Here is a 17,457-nt window from a genome sequence, read left to right on the forward strand (position 1 = left end):
ATTAAACATGTAAACAGTTTGTAATTCAGCGCTATAAGTGCGTAAGGTGTTTGGCAGAGTCTAGCTGGATATGAGCCCTTTGCAAATGAGCCCATGATGAGTATCAAACAATAAAATCCAACACTAAAACTGTCTGGGCAAGGAGAGGACGGCCACTTTTTGTATAACCTTTGAGATTTTTCCTAATTGTTGCTGGCGTACTGTTCACTGGACAACATCTGCACATTTTATTTCTTTAAACGACAGAAGTTTACTGTTACTGATTTATATAAAAACACTTTTTTGTGTACCTGATTTGAAATGCAGAACAAAATACATGAATATACCAGTATATACCTACAGTGAGTGATACAAACATTTAATCCGCGATGAACACATAATACAAGGGTGTAAATGCTTTAAATACACCTCTTTCTTTTCTCATGTTCTTCAAGTCACATATACTGCCCAAAGTGATTTTTAATTAGGATCATACCAGTGTATAAAACGTGTGACTGCAGTGTGAAAGTTGTTCGCCCCATCACATGTGCACGCATAATGTGTATGAAAACCTGCAGAAAAGATGAGTCATATGAGTTAACGCAAAAGCTTGTTATATGCCAGTTGTGTTACCTTACACTGCCACCTTCTGATCACTCACTGCTTTTCATTTCATTAAAATTCCAGGGAGCGGTTTGGCTGCAGCGTGCATGGCTCCACAGATGATAACAACAGGTAAACACAGTGACAACAAACAACTCCCCTTGCCGGGCAGCCTGCAGCAGGGAACAGCAGCAAACCCAGGACGCACGAGGGAACTGTAGTCTGACATAGCTTTTTATTGGAGATTGGAGCTAAATAGGCGCAGGTTTTCCACAAGATGGAAGCTCTCTGACAGATTCATCAGGAAAGGGGTCTACATTGCAAAGCCGTGGAAATGCAAGACTCAGTACTAACGCAATCATTGGTAAACGAGACATACACAGAGGGACAGGATGTTAATTTCATTCCTTTACTTATTTCAGAATAATCTCCACAATATTATAGAAAGGGTTCAAGTCCTGAGTCCAGTGCTGCATGCACCTAGGGTCATTTTAAGAACAATTACTTTAACACCTACGCCTTAAAATGTGAGCCTGGACTTTTTTTTTTTTTGCTTAATTTTTCTATAAAAGATGTCAGAAAATGTCCTGCAAGTAAATACAGTTTTCCCATTTCCCAGATTATTTGAAAATGGACAATTTATTCACAATTTACTTTGAGAGGGGCAAGTAGTAAAATTACCGTAATGACAGCATATTGGTTGTAACGCGCAACGTCTCAGCTTTCAAAAACCGTTGGAATTTGTCCAACAGTGCAAACCGTGAAGTAATTACGGTAATCCAAAGTGCGCTTGTTCAAACGTGCCGCCGGCAAAACAATAGATTTTAAAAGGTTAAAATGCTTAAATAAACCAACTAAACCAAAACACCAAAGACAAAAATACGAATATTTGGCGTTTCAGTTCCTATTAAACGGTGTAGAAAGTGTTTGTAGAGGGGTCAACGCATTAACTCCTCCCACCCGGGCTGTCTAGAGTAAGGCAAACAAACCAACCCTAGACTCCAGGAAGTAAACCGCAGTAGATTCGGGGCAAAACAGAAACAACGGAGAGTATCGAGAGTGAAGTGTTGTCTCCCGTTCGAGCTGGCTATCTGCATATTACAGTTACAGTTTAACATTACAGTTAAAACTGCAGGCGTTTTATTTCCCCCCCGTGACATTTTCCACGATGTCTCCTTTTAAAATCGAGAAGCAAACTCTGACCGCGTCGATGTTTCTTACGGCTCTTGTGTTGTGCGTTAGCTTTGTTAGCCGTGGAGAGTGTCAGACGACCCCATCGCCAGCAATTCGTAAGTAGGATTTTTATTTATCAAAGCAGTGCAGTCTTTCTTTTTAAACAAGTGACTTTGCTAGCAAGTACAGTTTATGGCAGTTTTATAAATCGGTTTTTATGTTAGTGAAATAGCTACGTTTTGAAAGTACGCCACACGTCGAGTTTATCTGCGTCGACGTCTCTGCGCTGGATCGACCACCGACTATAGCTCTGCTAGCTTGGCTTGGTTTATCAGTATCATACAGTCTATGGTTGATAATCTGGATGACTTATTTTGCTGCTTTATTTCTCTTTTCAGCCTGCTCTACATACAAAAACTGCGACACATGTGTTCCACACGCCAGGGTAAGGTTCTCAGGAGGAGGCTGGGTGGACGTTTTACTCGAACTTTGACCGGAAAAAAATCAGTTTAACTTTATATTGTTTATTTTTTATTGTGTGCAGTTGTTGACCTATTTAACCTCCCTTATCATTATTATCATTATGCCGCCCCTTATAATTCCGCCATCACTCTGATAAAGTTGTTTGCTTGCAGCATAAAGTGTCATGTTTCACTTGCATTGAGAACTCATTTGAACACACTGCTGATTGAATTCACAGGAACAAAAATGTAAACTAGTCAAGAGCTTTTACCTGCTTCACTGAGAAATATAAACAGATCAGGCATAACATTATGACCGCCAGTCAAATATTTATTTATATCTATATATAAATATTTATATCTCCCTTGTGCCTCCAAAACAGTCGTGGCTCATCAGAGAATGGACACGGGCCTTCTGACTTAGTGGGATCTGTGGATCAACCCACAGATACTTGTTCAGTTTAGGATCTAGTGAATTTATTTGGAGGCCAGGTCAACACCTTTTGCTGTTCTTCATGCATACTACTGCCTTCAAGGAGTGTCATTGCTATGGGGTGGGGGTGCCTGGTCTGGTCTGGTCTGGTCTAGGTGGGTGCTACATGTCTAAGTAACATCCACACCAATGAATGCCAGGTCCAAAAGTTTCCCAGCAGAACATTGCATTGCCCCAAGATGGTCAATGTTATTCGCTTCTCGTGTCAGTGGTCATAATGTTGTGGCTCTTCTGTGTATGTTCTGAATCTGTCCAGTAAAGGCTTTCCAATATATTTTCGTGCCCCTAAAAACAGGGATCTATTTATAAAAACGGATGCAATTCATGTGAATTAAAGCAGAGTCAGCTCTTTTTTTTTACTGTAGGTACTTGAGGACCTGATTTGCAAATCTGGCCCGAGGGTCCAGTCTTGCCCACGGGATGAATTAGCAAAGTTCAGATATTATATAGAAGACATTAACTGCAATTTTTCAATAAAAGTAACAGAGTTTGACAACACTGGGTTGTACTATTATTGTCATATTGCACGTTTTTCCAGACTTACAGGATATGGCAAATTTTCATAAACATTGAACCAAATGCTGTTTTTGCATTTTAGGCACTTGATCATTTAATCAATTAATCGCCGTAGTTGTAAATCTGTGTATCGTGTAGTTATTCTGACCTACGTAGAAAAATGACACGCAGGGAGTTGACCCTTGTGCTTCTTCTGTGGTTCTTCTCCAGTGTCTGTGGTGCTTTTCCACCCAAAACTGCTCAGAATACCCAGTGACCTGGATCCTGCCTCCGGCGTCGGTTTGCCCGCTGGCCGAGGCCCGCTGGGGAGTGTGTTGGAGTGAGTTGACCAGTCTTCTTCTTCTTCTTCTTCTTATTATTATTATTATGATGACCTAAAAACTAATGTCTTTTGAGCGTTCACATTCATGTGACACTTGTTTACGTGTCCTTCGGTGCAAGTTTTTTAATAAAAAATGCAGACCTTGCATAAGCGTAAACTGATATGAGGAAGTGGATTCAGTACACTGAAGATGTTTCACTTCATTGCCCCTGTAAGACAAATGTCAAACTGTGCAGAAACTCGGCTGATAAACGGTATGAAAGCATAAAACAGAAGGAAAGGTCTTCTTTTAAAAAAAACAAAAACAAAGCATTGTACGAACAGGTGGAATTCCTACAATGATTTAACTTGATTAAATAGTTGTGCGGCGGCTCATGGATCTCGGTGACAAACGCAGTAGTGTTTCCGCGGAAGGAAGAAATGTACAACTATATATATATATCTGGTTGTATGAGAGTAGTGAGCACAAACTTTCTGTTCCCTTTCACTTCAGCTACATCTACGTGCTTCCTCTGCAGTGTGGTGGAAGATCTATAACAAACTACAGTTGCCGTTTGCTTTATAGAAGTGAATCATTACCTTTCTGTGCACACCAAAGCCTTCTGAGTAGATACAGAAAGTAAATTTGTTTTATTTAGCAGGCAGGAAGTTCCCAGAGTTTCCAAGTAGCCATCCAGAAGAGGAAAGTAGCCAGCTAGGGGGTTTGAGCGGTGGCCAGTTCTTCACGACTATTAATAAATTCATTAAAATATATTTGTACGTTACGACATTTATAGTTACTGCTATCTAGTTTCAAAGCACTAATTCAGTTTGCACCATTAAAAATGTAGGAAATCTTATTTCAAAAAGACTGAAGCAATATATTAATAGATTGCTAAGAAATGTTTGTGTATGAGAGTTCGTACAGATGTTTTTCCTTAAACAAACACAGCCTTTTTAAAGGCTTGTTTGTAATGTGGTCTTTTGCCATTCCTTGAATTTCACATCTCCGCACCCAGCTCTCTTCTTGCTGACATGCAGCTCCTCCTGGTAATGTCTAGATAAGTTAAGGACAGCAGCGCCCGTGTGGAAAAACCTGACAGCCGGCTTCCGCCCTGCGTAATCTCAGCAGCTGCTCGTTGCTGTCGTCCAACATTCTCGGTTTAGCTTTCGCATCCTCCCGAGATAGACGGTTAAGCTGCGGGGACAACTTTACGCTGCAGTGATCACAGACAGATCTAGCAGCTCCTTGTACAGTTTGCGCTTCACAAATACACTCCAGTTAAGGTGATATGCACTTCCACGTAACTTAAGCCATTTATACTTGTGCGCTCGTCAGTCTGGCTCGCTCTGCAGAAACCCCACCCAAACACTAGTCAGCATTGTGTCTCTTTTTTTGCCCGTTGGGTTAAATTTTTGTTTGTACTTCCTGCTTCACGTTCAACAATGGCGACTGAAATTTTCGCCGAACACGAGTCATACAAGCGTTTGCACCTTTCATCCTCCTCAGTTAACCTTTCCTCGACGTTTTCCATCTTTATTGATCCAAAACAATCGATTCGAAAATTGCAGAGATGGAGAAGCAGCAGGAAATACTAAAGCGGAAACGCACTACTACCAGCCACAGCAGGCCAAACCAGAGACGTGTGGTCGTGCCGCGACTCTCTGCATTGAGGGTGAAATGAAGTCGGCGTCTTGAAACCTGGTGCATTGGTAGTAGAAAGGTTAATCAGACTGGACTGGTGATTCTACAGCATCCAGTCACAGTGACCATTGAAATAAAAGCTGTGACTCAACCCGGGCCTGGGACAGTTGCCAAGATGGCTGTGGAGTAATAAGACTTGGAATCTAAGGACTTTGACCTGATTCGCATGTTGATCTAGTTTCGTCAAATCCTACTATAATACATAATGTTTAATGTTTAATTATGAAGAAGTATGTCATGTGCTTTTTGTGAAACGTGTTGCAAGTGACACCTTTTACACATTTTATTAAAGGCTAATTTATTTGTTTAACACCAGTCATACAGCTTGAGGTCTGACACAAAATGCAACATTAAAGATTTATCTGTGGGTCATGTTACATTCCTAAATATAATAGTAAAATATCAACAACATGACCACTTTCAGGTTGTATCAAGGTTTCCTTTTGAAGAAAATACGGATGTCATGTGTTTTATTGCTGACTTGTCATAGTCATGTGTGACTTCATTATGTTATAAACCAAAGTAACAGCTTGTCACCACCTGGCCACGTCTCCTTTGATGCTGTAGTTATGTTTTAACTGTAAATGCAGGTTGTTTCATTTCCTCATTCCACTGTAATGTCCTACAGGAGTCAGCAGGTGGTGCTATTGCCAAACATATTGTAGATTGTCAATCCAGGGACAGGGAGAGAGGAAAGGTTTCCCTATACATTTACTGTATTTATTACATGATCATATGTGTTTATGTTAATATACATTTTTTTTTTTTTTGAAAGAGCGTGATATTAATGTTTTTTTTTGTGTGTGTGTGTCACAGTGAACTTTGAAGCCCTGATCATTGCTATGGCTGTTGTCGGTGGAGTCATCCTCCTTGCCATCGCTGTTTGCTGCTGCTGCTGTTGCTGCAAGAAGCGTTCATCAGGGTAAGGTTAAATGACTAGTCCAGAAAGCCCTTGGCGAGTGTATGACCTGTAGGGTATGCTTGCTAGACTAGTATTTACCAAGGGCTAAAGAAAAAACTGCCTTTGAGTTAAACTGACAGCAACGGCGTCAAGAAAAGTTTGCAGACTTTAAATGCAACATGATAAAGAAGTGCCTCTGATTTTGAATTGAATTTTCATTGAAACCCTGGCCTGGCATTTGGTGGTTGAGTATCTCAAATTTTAATAATAAATAAAATAGAATTTAAATAAACCAGTAAAAGATGGCCTTTAATTCAAGAGTTAAAAGTCAGGGTTAGTTGACATGCTCAGGGTAAGGGCCTAGGAATGCATTATGTCAATTAGTGTCCTCACAAAGAGAGCCATACAAACGTTTGTGTGTGTGTGTGTGTGTGTGTAACGAAGCATGCAGAGCTCCCCCTGGTGGCTGGTTGCAGTGTAGGTCATAAACTCTACCTTCTCCATGTTAGTGGATAGGACCTTGGGCCAAATTAAAACACTAAAGTACATGTCAAATATATGATGAAATATATTTCGTTTTAGTTAGTTATTTGACGCTATAAAAACAAGATATTACATCACAATAATAGACAGTTGCAATTTGAGAGTAGGAGAAAAATCAAATAAAAATAAGTGCAGAGTATAATCCAACATTTCTTTGTAACTGGCGGAGGCAGAGCAGAGCGCAGTATTAATTAAACACCAGTGGGTCCTGGGGAAATGTGGGCGGGTGATCGATAACGTGGCTCCACTCTCGGACAGTAATGCGCAGACTCTGGCTCCAGACTCGCAAGTTGGTGCCGCATGTATCCCCGGGAAATGTCCTTTTTTTTTTTTTTTTTTTCCCTACAGTCCGTGGTGTGCAACAATGGATGAGACTCGCTGTAGAAAATGTGGAGTAATAACCACGGCTCTATGACCCACAAAGCTATCATTACAAAGATAATAGCAAGAAGGATATTGCCTGGTGAAGCTCACTGTAGCTCTGGAGATTCCCTCTTTGGGCGAGAAGTCAAGTCTAAGTAATGAGTACTTACTGTGCTTCTGCAATATAGCCTAATTTTTAAAGGTTTTGCTTGTTAAGGAAGGTATGAAATCTCAGCCTGTTAGAGTAAGATTAGACAGACAAACATCTTAAATCAGAATATAAATTTTTCACTCATAGGATTTTGTTGTCCCTTGCTGTGTGTGGTCATCCCATTGATGCGCACCAGTGCAACGCTCCCTATTGTTTCTAGGGGTCGCACTTAGCTTGTGTCGTAGGGCCCAACATGGAGCTGTAGCTGTACTGTGTTTTCACCTTGAAATATTAGGGCCTGTACTGCTGCACGCCGAACCTTGGTAGCAACCCATGAATCCAGGCTACGTTCAGTCTCATGCTCCTTTGTGTGTGGTGCTCTCATTCATTGTGCTGGAGTGAAATGAAAATGTCATGTCAGTCAATCAAGTGAAGACTGGCCTGTCACTCACTGACAGTCCTGTGGGTGTGGGAGGCCCATTCATGTCTATCATCTGAATGAAGAAATGGGGACAAGCAGTATGCCTATAACTCTATAACTGCACACACTCTGACACAAAAACCCATTTAAAAGGACTTTAATTACATTCCCTGTGTTATTTTTCATTATATATAGATATAGGGATGTCTCCGTCACGTTTTTTTTTGCCCCCCGATCCGATACCAATCTTTTAATATTCAGTATCAGCTGTTCCGAGTCCCAATCTGATCTTAAATTAACTAAATGTCCTTCCCCTGAGATTCTTAAAGCCTTTTTTTTATCTTATGTATTCACCTAGATTACGTGCACATCACTCCGGTGCACTCCGTAACCCTCTCTGGAATATTTTTCTTCTTAACGCAGTCTTGAGGAAGCTTTTCTCTTCTTTTAAACTCAGTGTTCAGTGTTTGTTGTTGTTTCAGTGCAGCCTTTACCTAAGTGTACTCGACATATTGCGTTTGTTTTTTTGCTTTTTTTGGGTGTTGAATTCAGTTGGTAGTATTGAATAACGATCACCTACTACGACCCCGCCAAACATCCACTTTGCACAGTTCACAAATTTCTGACTGACTTAAGTTTCCAGAGTAAATTACTTCCACACAGCAGACACTTGATATTTGGTTCCTCTTCTTCCACTTCGATTTTCGGCAGCTGTGTGGTAACGAAGCGGAAGAAGACGTGGTTTTGGTTTAAAAAATCAATAGCTACAAAAGATCAGGCTTGCCTGAAGGTCCAATCATTTTAGAAAAAAAAAATTCTGGATCACCCCACGATACCAATCGAGACATCCCTACTTATATATAGGTCATTTATTTTCTCACTTTTTGTTTGTTGAATTTCAGTGGAATAATTTCATCAAGCAAGATGACTCCAAAGCCAAAACTCCCTGCCCTCTGGTGGTTTAGATTCAGATATAAATCAAGTTCTACTTTGAATCACTGTAATCCGTAAAAGTTGTTGTTCTGCCGTTGAAAAGGAGTAACCCTCAAGAAACGTGGTGGTTTGTAGATGAATGTGATCTTGTCACATCCAACTGTTGTCTGGTTCCACGAGCAGCAGTGATTCTGATACTCCGTTCATGTCTCCTCACACCTTCAGGCCCGACAGAGATGAGGAGAGATTTACCAGGAGGAGAGAGGAGATCAAACAGCGCGCTGAAGAACGGTAAGAGCTTCACCCCGGGCCTCAGTAAACACAGGGTGGAAATGTCAGTTGTAGATTTTAACTGTGTTTATTTAAATAACTGCTTCACTCGGCAAATAGTGTCTCCCCTTTGGGTTAAATCACTAATCGGGATTAAATCTGAGAGTAACTAAAAAATAGTAAAATATGAATATATCATATATGTATATTGTATTATATATATATTTTATATTAGGTTCAAGTTTGCACACTAAAAGATCAGACTAAAGAAAATGGCCTGAAGATCAGATTTATTCTGTCACCGTGTTGGTTGTTGTTGCCACTCAACATATTCCTGCAGGACCAACATGAAATTTCCTCCAGCAGCATAGTTCATTGTCTTCAACAAAGGGGCCCGTTGTATGTTTCGGAATCAAGCAACTGTTATGTGTGCAGCCCCAACAAGTCCACGTCCCAAAGGAGGAGCTCAGGGGTTCTCCACTCACATCCCAAAACACCGATTGGATTGTCAAGGCTGAGCAGCTGTTCTTTGGTAATGCGGTCATAAATAGAGTTGATTTCATCCTGTGGACCATCCACTGGCAAAGAAACAGCGTCTGCTGTAGCAGTTTGGGATGTCCCGATCCAGTTTTGTTGCCTCCTGCTCCAATACTGATCATTGAATATTTAGTGTTGGCTGATCTGAGTCCCGATCCACTCTTAAATGTCCTAAAGGTCCTCCCCTGTAGGTTCCTTAAGGCTTTTCCTGTCTTCCTTGTATTCTCCTAGATGCAACTGGATTAAGTCCAATAAATATTTCTGTCAAAGTTAATGTAGTGCGGAGAGGGTAGCTCCTAGCTCGGCTCCAGAAAACCTGCATTCACTACTCCCGAAATGTTCTGGTCATCCAACGCTGCCATAAACTTCCTAACCCTCTCTGGAATAGTTTGTCCTTGACGTTGTCTCCAGGAAACTTTAAACACAGCGTTTAGTGTTTGTTGTTGTTGTTTCGGTGCAGCCTTTGCCTGAGTGGACTCCTGTAGTAGCAGTAGCAGTCGTCATCTTCGGGACCTTTGACACTAGCCAATGAAGAAGAAGACGTTTTCACCTTTTTTGGTGTTGAATCAACTTGGTTGTGTTGAATGATGATCTCCTACTACCACCTCCCCAAACATCCACATTGCATATTTTACAAATTCTTCCTCTTCTTGTACCTAGATTTTTTGGCAGCTTTGACGCTAACCAACCACCGTTAGGACAGGAAAAGGATGCTGCAGGGATGTGGTTCTGGTTTATGGCAGTCTTATGATAAATAACTACAAAACATTGGGCTTGGCTGAAGCCCAATACCGATCCGATTATTTTTAAAAAATGCCTGTATTGGCCCCGATACCAATCGTGTCATCCCTAGTGGCAGTGAGTAGACCTGGAAACCGTCCTCTTTGTCCACTCCATGAATGTTTAAGCCTTGGCTTTCTGTTTAGTCCCTGCACTTCCAGCGCATTGGTTCTCTGAGGATTGCTGGGTGATGTGTTGGTAAGTGGGGCAGTCGTGCAGAAGGATGAACTAAGGTTTATCATCATCGCTTGCCGTGCCGGGGTCCTCGGAGCCCTGGCTCCCTGCTCGCGTTGGAGAAAGAGTCTGCACAGTGAGTTCTCCAACCTCTTTGAGCTCTTCTCTCACGTGCCACAGAATTGAGTCAGGGTTTCCTGCGGTAAGCGCGATCAAATCTCTGAAGTTGGAGTTAGTGCAGTGACCTACATAGATGCAGTTCATGTAGTGAACAGGACATTCAGAATAGATTGGAGCCATCGTGGCAGAGACTAGTGCTTCTAGACACTGTTGCTTGGCCTCCTAAGAGCCAGCTCAAAGCACAGAGACATCCCCCTGTGGGATAAATTAAAGGATTGTCTATCTATCATCCGTAGTATTAGCTATGCAAGTATTTACTTATTTTGTCAGCGGTTTGCTGACTGAAAACATTTTTATTTTATTTTTTTATGAGTACTTCTCAAACCTCTCATTTTGAAACCTCAAACCAACACAATTTTTAGTTATTTATCTGTCAACACGTGTACTATAATAGCCTAAATGTATTCCATTTAAGTTGGTGGTTTCTTAATCTTTTCTTTCTTGGCCCTATCCTTGAAACCTAAAAGATTGTCATGAAAATCAGAAGAATCAGCCTTTGTCAGTCAGCTACAATATCACGTTATCAGAATGAGAATACTTTATTAACCCTTCAAGGGAACGGTTTTGTTGCTGTCGCTCTCATAAAGTGACAGTTGAAAGTCGAATACAAAGAGAATAATAAGTAATATAAAAAATAAGATGTGAGATGCATGAAAACCAAATATTTCGCAAGTATTCACAATTTGACAATGGTAAAATGGTTAAGAGAGTTGAGAGTGACCAACAGTCACTAGGAGGAGTTATAAAATTTGATGGCCACAGGCAGGAAGGACTTCCTGTGACGTTCTGTGGTGCATTTTGGTTGGACGTGTCTATTGCTGAAGGTACTCCTTTAGGCGCTTTTAGAGCACTGCGGGACCAAGACGCGGTAACCTATGCATGTAGCCTACGCTGGTGCGAGTCATTTATACTTGTGCGCTTGTCAGTCTGGCTCGCTCTGTAACATTTCCACCCAGTTTTGCCAGTTGGGTTCATTTTTGTTTCTACGTCCTGCTTCACTTTCAACAATGGCGACTGAAACTGTTGCCAAAATTTCGGCTGAATTTCACCAAACACAAATTTCGGTATCTCCAAACCTCCCCAGTTGACCTTACCAATTCTTTATTGATCCAAAACAATCAATTTGAAAATTGCGGAGATGGAGAAGCAGCCAGAAATACTAAAGTGGAAACACGCTACTACAAAGCAGACCAATCACAGCTCTTGAGGTCTGTGTCGCTGCGGCGTGTAGGTACATTTCAGGGGAGGTGCACGTCGACTACAGCGCTAGGCTCTGTGAAGGCACTGCATAGGTGTCTGCGTTGTCGCTGTATCCTCTCAGAAGTCTAAACTGCCTATTAGACTGGCCAGTGTCTTGTGGAGTGGGTAGGAGGAGTTGTCCAGGATGGTTTTCACTTTTGCCATCATCCTCCTCTCTGACACTGTGGTCAAAGAGTCCAGCTCCATCCCTACAACATCACCACTGGCCTTGTGGGTCAGTTTGTTGATACTGTTAGCGTCTGCCGCTCTCAGCCTGGTGGCCAAGCATGCAACGGCGTACAGGAGAGACACTGCAGACTCATGAAACATCCTCAACATTGTCCATCAGATGTTGAAGGACCTCGGTCTGCTCAGAAAGAGGAGTCGACTCTTACCCTTCCTGTGGAGTGCCTCAGTGTTCTTCGACCAATCCAGTTTATTGTCAGTGTGCTAAATTTAATGGAAATGTTCAAGAATATTAAGTGGGTTTTTTTTTAGTCTACATGTCTCAAAGGTTGTGCTGTGCAAATAAAAACTGCAAGTTACTTTGAGCCTTGACTGTTGAGAGGAGAAACTTGTTTTCCTCATTGTTGTTGAAGTCTCTGATTGACGTCTTCCAATGAGCTTCACCTGTTGAGTTTGTTTTCCTCTTTTCGTCGCAGACAAAAATCTGTCGATATTTTCCTTAACGTGTCGGCGTGCTGTCTGAACGAATCCTCCAAACGTCTGTCAGATCTGCAGAGTCGTGCCAGCGTGAGAACACGTTGAAGTGTTTGCTTTCGTTTGTTTTTCAAATTGAGTTCTGTGCGGCTTTAGGTTTATGCGCAGTCATGACCCCCTGCTGCGCCTCTACATGTTTAATGGCAGCGCTGCATGTATGGCAGCTAACGCGTAACACATGACTCAGTGTTATACCATAAAAATGACTAAATAATAAATAAATAATATAAAGAAGCCTTCATTCAAAGTTGAAATGTTTCGCTATTGTAGGAAACTAGTGACCAAACCTGGAGGTCAAGGAAGAGTCCCGTCACACCGTTCCACATTACCCCTTTTTCCCTGCTTTCTCCTCTCCATACTTGTTGAATCCAGCCTTATTTATGGCGAGGGAGTGCGAACATGTCAGTCAATTAGTTGCACACAAGCCATCGACGGGGCGGAGGGGAACAGATGGCAGGCAGAGCTCGGGCGAGCGCGATTGCTCACAGATCACTACGCAGCAATAAAGCGGCGCCTGATTTACACCAGCTCTTTGTGCCGGGATGAAGCTCAGTGACACATCGGGAGGTCCGGAGCATAAAACCTCGTCCCGGGCCTTTGTCGGCCCTTTAGAAAGGCAGAGCGAAGGCACCGACGGCGGCAGGCCTGTTGCTCTGTTTGTGTTGCTGCCAGCTAAAATGAAGCACGGAGCTCTGCGAGGAGCGCAAATGAATCTGAATGACAGTTTCCATAAGGGAGGCGTTTACTCCATCATCCTTGGTAGGCCTGTTGTGGAAGGAAAAACATTCTGCAGGTTGTCGGGCCTCATATTGATGTTTTGTACAAATGACACGGTAGATAAATGGATGTTGCTGTGTGGCTGTGCACGGTAGGACGGACTGAAGGTTGTAGTTGCTCGGTAAAACCAAGAATCATTGTGTTGTTGTTTCGTTGTCACATCAGCCAGTCTGATGAGCATTTGTCTGAACTTTTGAAATCCAAGGTGTGAAGTGGAAACTGCCACAAAGATAATATAAATAGACATTTTGACTCTGTAAAGATGTTGGTTAGAGGCAGCGCTATCACACAGACAGAACTAGAGCTTGATGTTCAGCTTTCTCTGGGCTTTGGGGTTTGAACAGTTTGTACAACTCCTCGTCTGGACTGATTGTAACTGGGAAATAGTTTCCTGGTTAGTATATTTATTCATGTCATGGGCCTGGTTTGGGATTAACAAAGTGTCTGTGTGTCTATCTTTCTATCTCACTTGCTATCATTCTCTTACTCTCTATTGATCTCTCTCTCACTCACTTTATTTATACCTCTCTCTCTCATTCTCTCTCTTTATCTTTCTTTATTTATCCATCACTTTCTTTATCTCGCTCTATCACTCTCATCACTCTCTCTATTGTTATCTATCCATGTCTGTCACTCACTCTCTCACTCACTTCATCTCTCTCTCACTCTCACTTTATCTCGCTTGCTCTCTCTCTCTCTATATATATATATATCTATATATCACTCTATCACTAACTCTCTCTCTATAGCTATCTCTGTCTTTCTCTCTATCTTTATTTCACTATCATCTCTTGCTCTATCACTAGCTATTCATCTCTCTCTCTCCCTCGCTCTACCTATTACTCACTTCATTTACTTGCTCTCACTCGCTCACTCACTGTCTCTCTTTCTCTATCACTCTCTCGCTCTCTCTTTGTATATATCACTCTCTATATATCTCTCTCTCTAGATATCACTATTTCTCTCTCTCTCTCTAGCTATCTCTCTATCACTATCTCTCTCTCTCCATCAGTCTCTCTGTCCCTCTCTCTCTCTCTCTCTCTCTCTCTCTCTCTCTGTCTCTCTCTGTCTCTCTATCACTGTTTCTCTGAGTGGTGGTGAGAGACTATTTCTCATTGTTTTGTAAAATGTTCCAGATTATTGTGTGTCCTTATTTAGAACACTTAGCACAACACTCGGAGAGTCTTTTACTGAACAGATGATTATTTTTGGTTTCAAAAATGGAAAAAAAAAAAAAAGAAGAAGAAGGAAGGTCAGCTGCTTCATATTTTTTCTTTGGCCAAGCAAAGTTGGCAATTTATTGTAAGTAGAAAAGTGAAGATGGACAGAGGGCAGAGTTATGATTGCTTATTATTATTAAGAGTTTAGTTAAAGCACGTGTGCGGGTAGAATTCACCTACTATGTGAAAATGGAGGATTTAGAGTGCTTTTTGAAGGTGTGGAATTTTGAAGGAAAATTTTTTACTGTGAATGAGTTGGGAAAGAAAAATCACGTTTGCAGAAACGTTGCTTTGATTTAATTTAAACCAACTGTGTTATTTGGTGTAATCTTTATTCCTCCTGAATAAAGTAGTGTTTTAAAACTTCAAACCTCTCTCTGTCTCTGTCTCTCTCTCTCTCTAGCTATCTCTCTATCATTACCTCTCCCTCTCTCCTTCCCTCTCTATCACTGTTTCTCTGAGTGGTGGTTTAACAGCGTTTGGTTTTGTCTTACAGGAAAGCAGAGAGAAAGGAGCGTCACGATGAGATCCGCAGGAAGTACGGTGCGTATAAACCTTCCCCTTCCTCGTATTGTCACGTGACCACACCCCTCTCTAAGTGATGGCGTGGGAGGCCCTTCCCATCAGTCCCTGTTATCTATCAGCCTACACTACTTGAGTACATCAGCGCGTCTTAACACGGCGTAGGACGTGAACTGGCTTGTTGGTGTCAGCCGGCCCGTCTCAGATGCTCGTTGATATTATTTTCAGATTTTCTATTGTCGCTGACGTTCATTTCCATACCCTGTGCCAGACATGCATAATTCAAGAGTGTGTGCCTCGCAGTGCAATTCAGGTCACGTATGTGGTACACAACTCCTGTCTGTTTAAATCAATTTAAGCTGAGTTTATCATATGCTGGGTTCAAATGTAAGTCATGGCTCTGATTGTACAGGTCACTGATAAGGGTTATCACAGCCTGTACCGACAAACAAACAAACAATGGAGCAGTCTGCACAGAGCAGCAGTGACATCAACAGATCAGCTGGAAACTTGATAATAGCTGCAGCCTCTCACCAACGATGTGCTTGTCACCTTTTTAAAGTACAATGCAGATTCATAATAACTTGGCTACCACTTAAAGTTTGCACTTTTGTAAATTCTGCAGACTGCCTCAGAACCTCATGTTTGTAATAATAATAATAATATTCAGTATCTGAGTCCGGATCCGGTTTTAAAGGCTTTTAATTACTTACTTATTCTCCTAAATCAGGAGTGTCAAACTCTTTGTAGTTCACGAGGTCACATACAGCCCAATTTGATCTCAAACAGGCCGGACCAGTAACATTATCATAGCATAATAACCTATAAATAACGACAACTCCAATGGTTTCCCTTTGTTTTTTTACATTCATTTTTATTAATCCTTTTACAAAACATTTTTGAACAACCTCAAATTTCTTGAGGGGAAAAAAAATGAAATTTCGGGGCATTGCTGCCATCTGCTGTTGTGTCCGTGACTCTTGCTAAAACAGTGTGACCCCTAGTGGACAGATTAGGAACAACAGCTACTTTTAGTGAACGTTTTTATCGTTCTTATCTTCAACGCAATTTTTGCACTTTGCTAATTCAAACTGCCAGCCAGATTATCACGCCACCCTCCCTGTACGTTTGACACCACGTCCTAGATCATTCAATTCGTAAATGGAAGTAATTGCTATTCCTAATCTGTCCACTAGGGGTTGCGCTGTTTTAGTCAGAGTTGCAGACGTAGCACAACACTGAGACCTGGAACTAAACTGTAGATGGCAGCAATGCACCGAAATTGCACTTATTTTTCTTAAGAAATTTAAAGTTTGTTCATAACATGATTTGTAAAAGGATAGTTCATTAAATGTAAAACGTTTTCATGATGTACTTGTTTGTACTAAAACGAAGGGGAAAATTATGTTATTTTGTTACTTGTCCGGTCAGCTTAAGATCAGATTGGTCTGTATGTCCTTCCTGATCTAGCAGAACTGTACTCACTGTCCCATCTTCTTCTTTTCTCTCTGTGTGCAGGTCTGATCGGGGACTCGGACCACCCGTACAGCAAGTTCGAGAACGAGTAAAGCAGCTGCGCCGGAGGACTTCTACAGGCAGCTCGTAGCGCTGCTCTGATTGTCTTCTCTTTAAGCTTGGAGTGAAGCCCTTTTCTCTCACAAACAATACTGACTCTGACGAATGCAGCTGTCCATGGTGGAAAGAAAAAAAAATAATCTCCATTTCCAAATCAGTTTAGTTTTAGTGTTCTTATTGCGGTGAGGATGTGGTGTGCTGCCTTTGATGAATGCTGAAGCTGGTTTTCAAACTTTCTGCAAATTCCTTTTGTTCTGAATATGCCATTTAAAGCTAGCTCTTTTTAAATATTAGACTTTAATATCAATCTTTGCACTTTGTACATAAGGTATTCATTTATGAATTACACAGTGATTGTAACGCGTGTGTGTTCCCACACATGAATAAAACTCTTTTAACAAAATTTTTTTTTTTTCTGTTTTCATTTCTTAATAAAAGCAGTTGTTTTGTGTTGGCAGGACTTCTGAAGGCGCCTCAGAGGTTTTTTCAGTACAGATTGTTAGAGGAGGATTAAACTGCTCAGTGCAGACTGTGGCAGTGGAAAGAGCCGTAGACAGAGACACAAGACAGCAGCTCATCAGCGTCTCCTCTCGGTCCCATGGACCTTAGTGAGGACTTATGTCTCGAGCAGCCTGAGCTGGGCCTGAACGAAGCTTTAATTGAGCTAGAAGTTTAGGGGGGAGGGCTGACCGAAAGCTGACTGCATGCTGACCGAAATGTGCTGAAACTGCACTTGTTTATTAAATGTTTTGTAAAAGGATGGTTCATTAACATTTCTCAGACTTCTTCATCACCAAGAAAATACACAAGTTTGTCACGTTAATGTTCAATAGCAGCACAGAACACAACCAAAGACATCCTCTCCTTATATTATGCACTGATCAGCCACAACATTATGACAGGAAAAGTGAATAACATTG

The 17,457-nt window shown here is 41.5% G+C and overlaps 1 protein-coding gene across 1 annotated transcript; it reads left to right on the forward strand.

Annotated features, from left to right (window-relative positions):
- The first annotated feature begins 1,576 nt into the window (after positions 1–1,576).
- On the forward strand, positions 1,577–16,940 carry LOC311496698 (pituitary tumor-transforming gene 1 protein-interacting protein). The gene is made up of 7 exons (XM_084556652.1): positions 1,577–1,871; positions 2,154–2,200; positions 3,436–3,544; positions 6,048–6,153; positions 8,769–8,834; positions 14,937–14,983; positions 16,481–16,940. Exons 1-7 carry the CDS (start codon positions 1,751–1,753, stop codon positions 16,528–16,530), a joined length of 546 nt encoding a protein of 181 aa, XP_084412778.1. The 5' UTR covers positions 1,577–1,750; the 3' UTR covers positions 16,531–16,940.
- The last annotated feature ends 517 nt before the right edge of the window (positions 16,941–17,457 follow it).

This window comes from Chelon labrosus (genome assembly GCF_963514085.1).
Source record: "Chelon labrosus genome assembly, chromosome: 12".
Classification (NCBI taxonomy): domain Eukaryota; kingdom Metazoa; phylum Chordata; class Actinopteri; order Mugiliformes; family Mugilidae; genus Chelon; species Chelon labrosus.

What these genes read in the sequence shown, in the direction of transcription:
- LOC311496698 (XM_084556652.1), top strand. Translation starts at nt 1,751, where the DNA reads ATGTCTCCTTTTAAAATCGAGAAGCAAACTCTGACCGCGTCGATGTTT. An exon ending in CATGTGTTCCACACGCCAGG is followed by an intron (nt 2,201 to 3,435) that starts GTAAGGTTCTCA and finishes GTTCTTCTCCAG; the next exon opens with TGTCTGTGGTGCTTTTCCAC. An exon ending in TGAGATCCGCAGGAAGTACG is followed by an intron (nt 14,984 to 16,480) that starts GTGCGTATAAAC and finishes CTCTGTGTGCAG; the next exon opens with GTCTGATCGGGGACTCGGAC.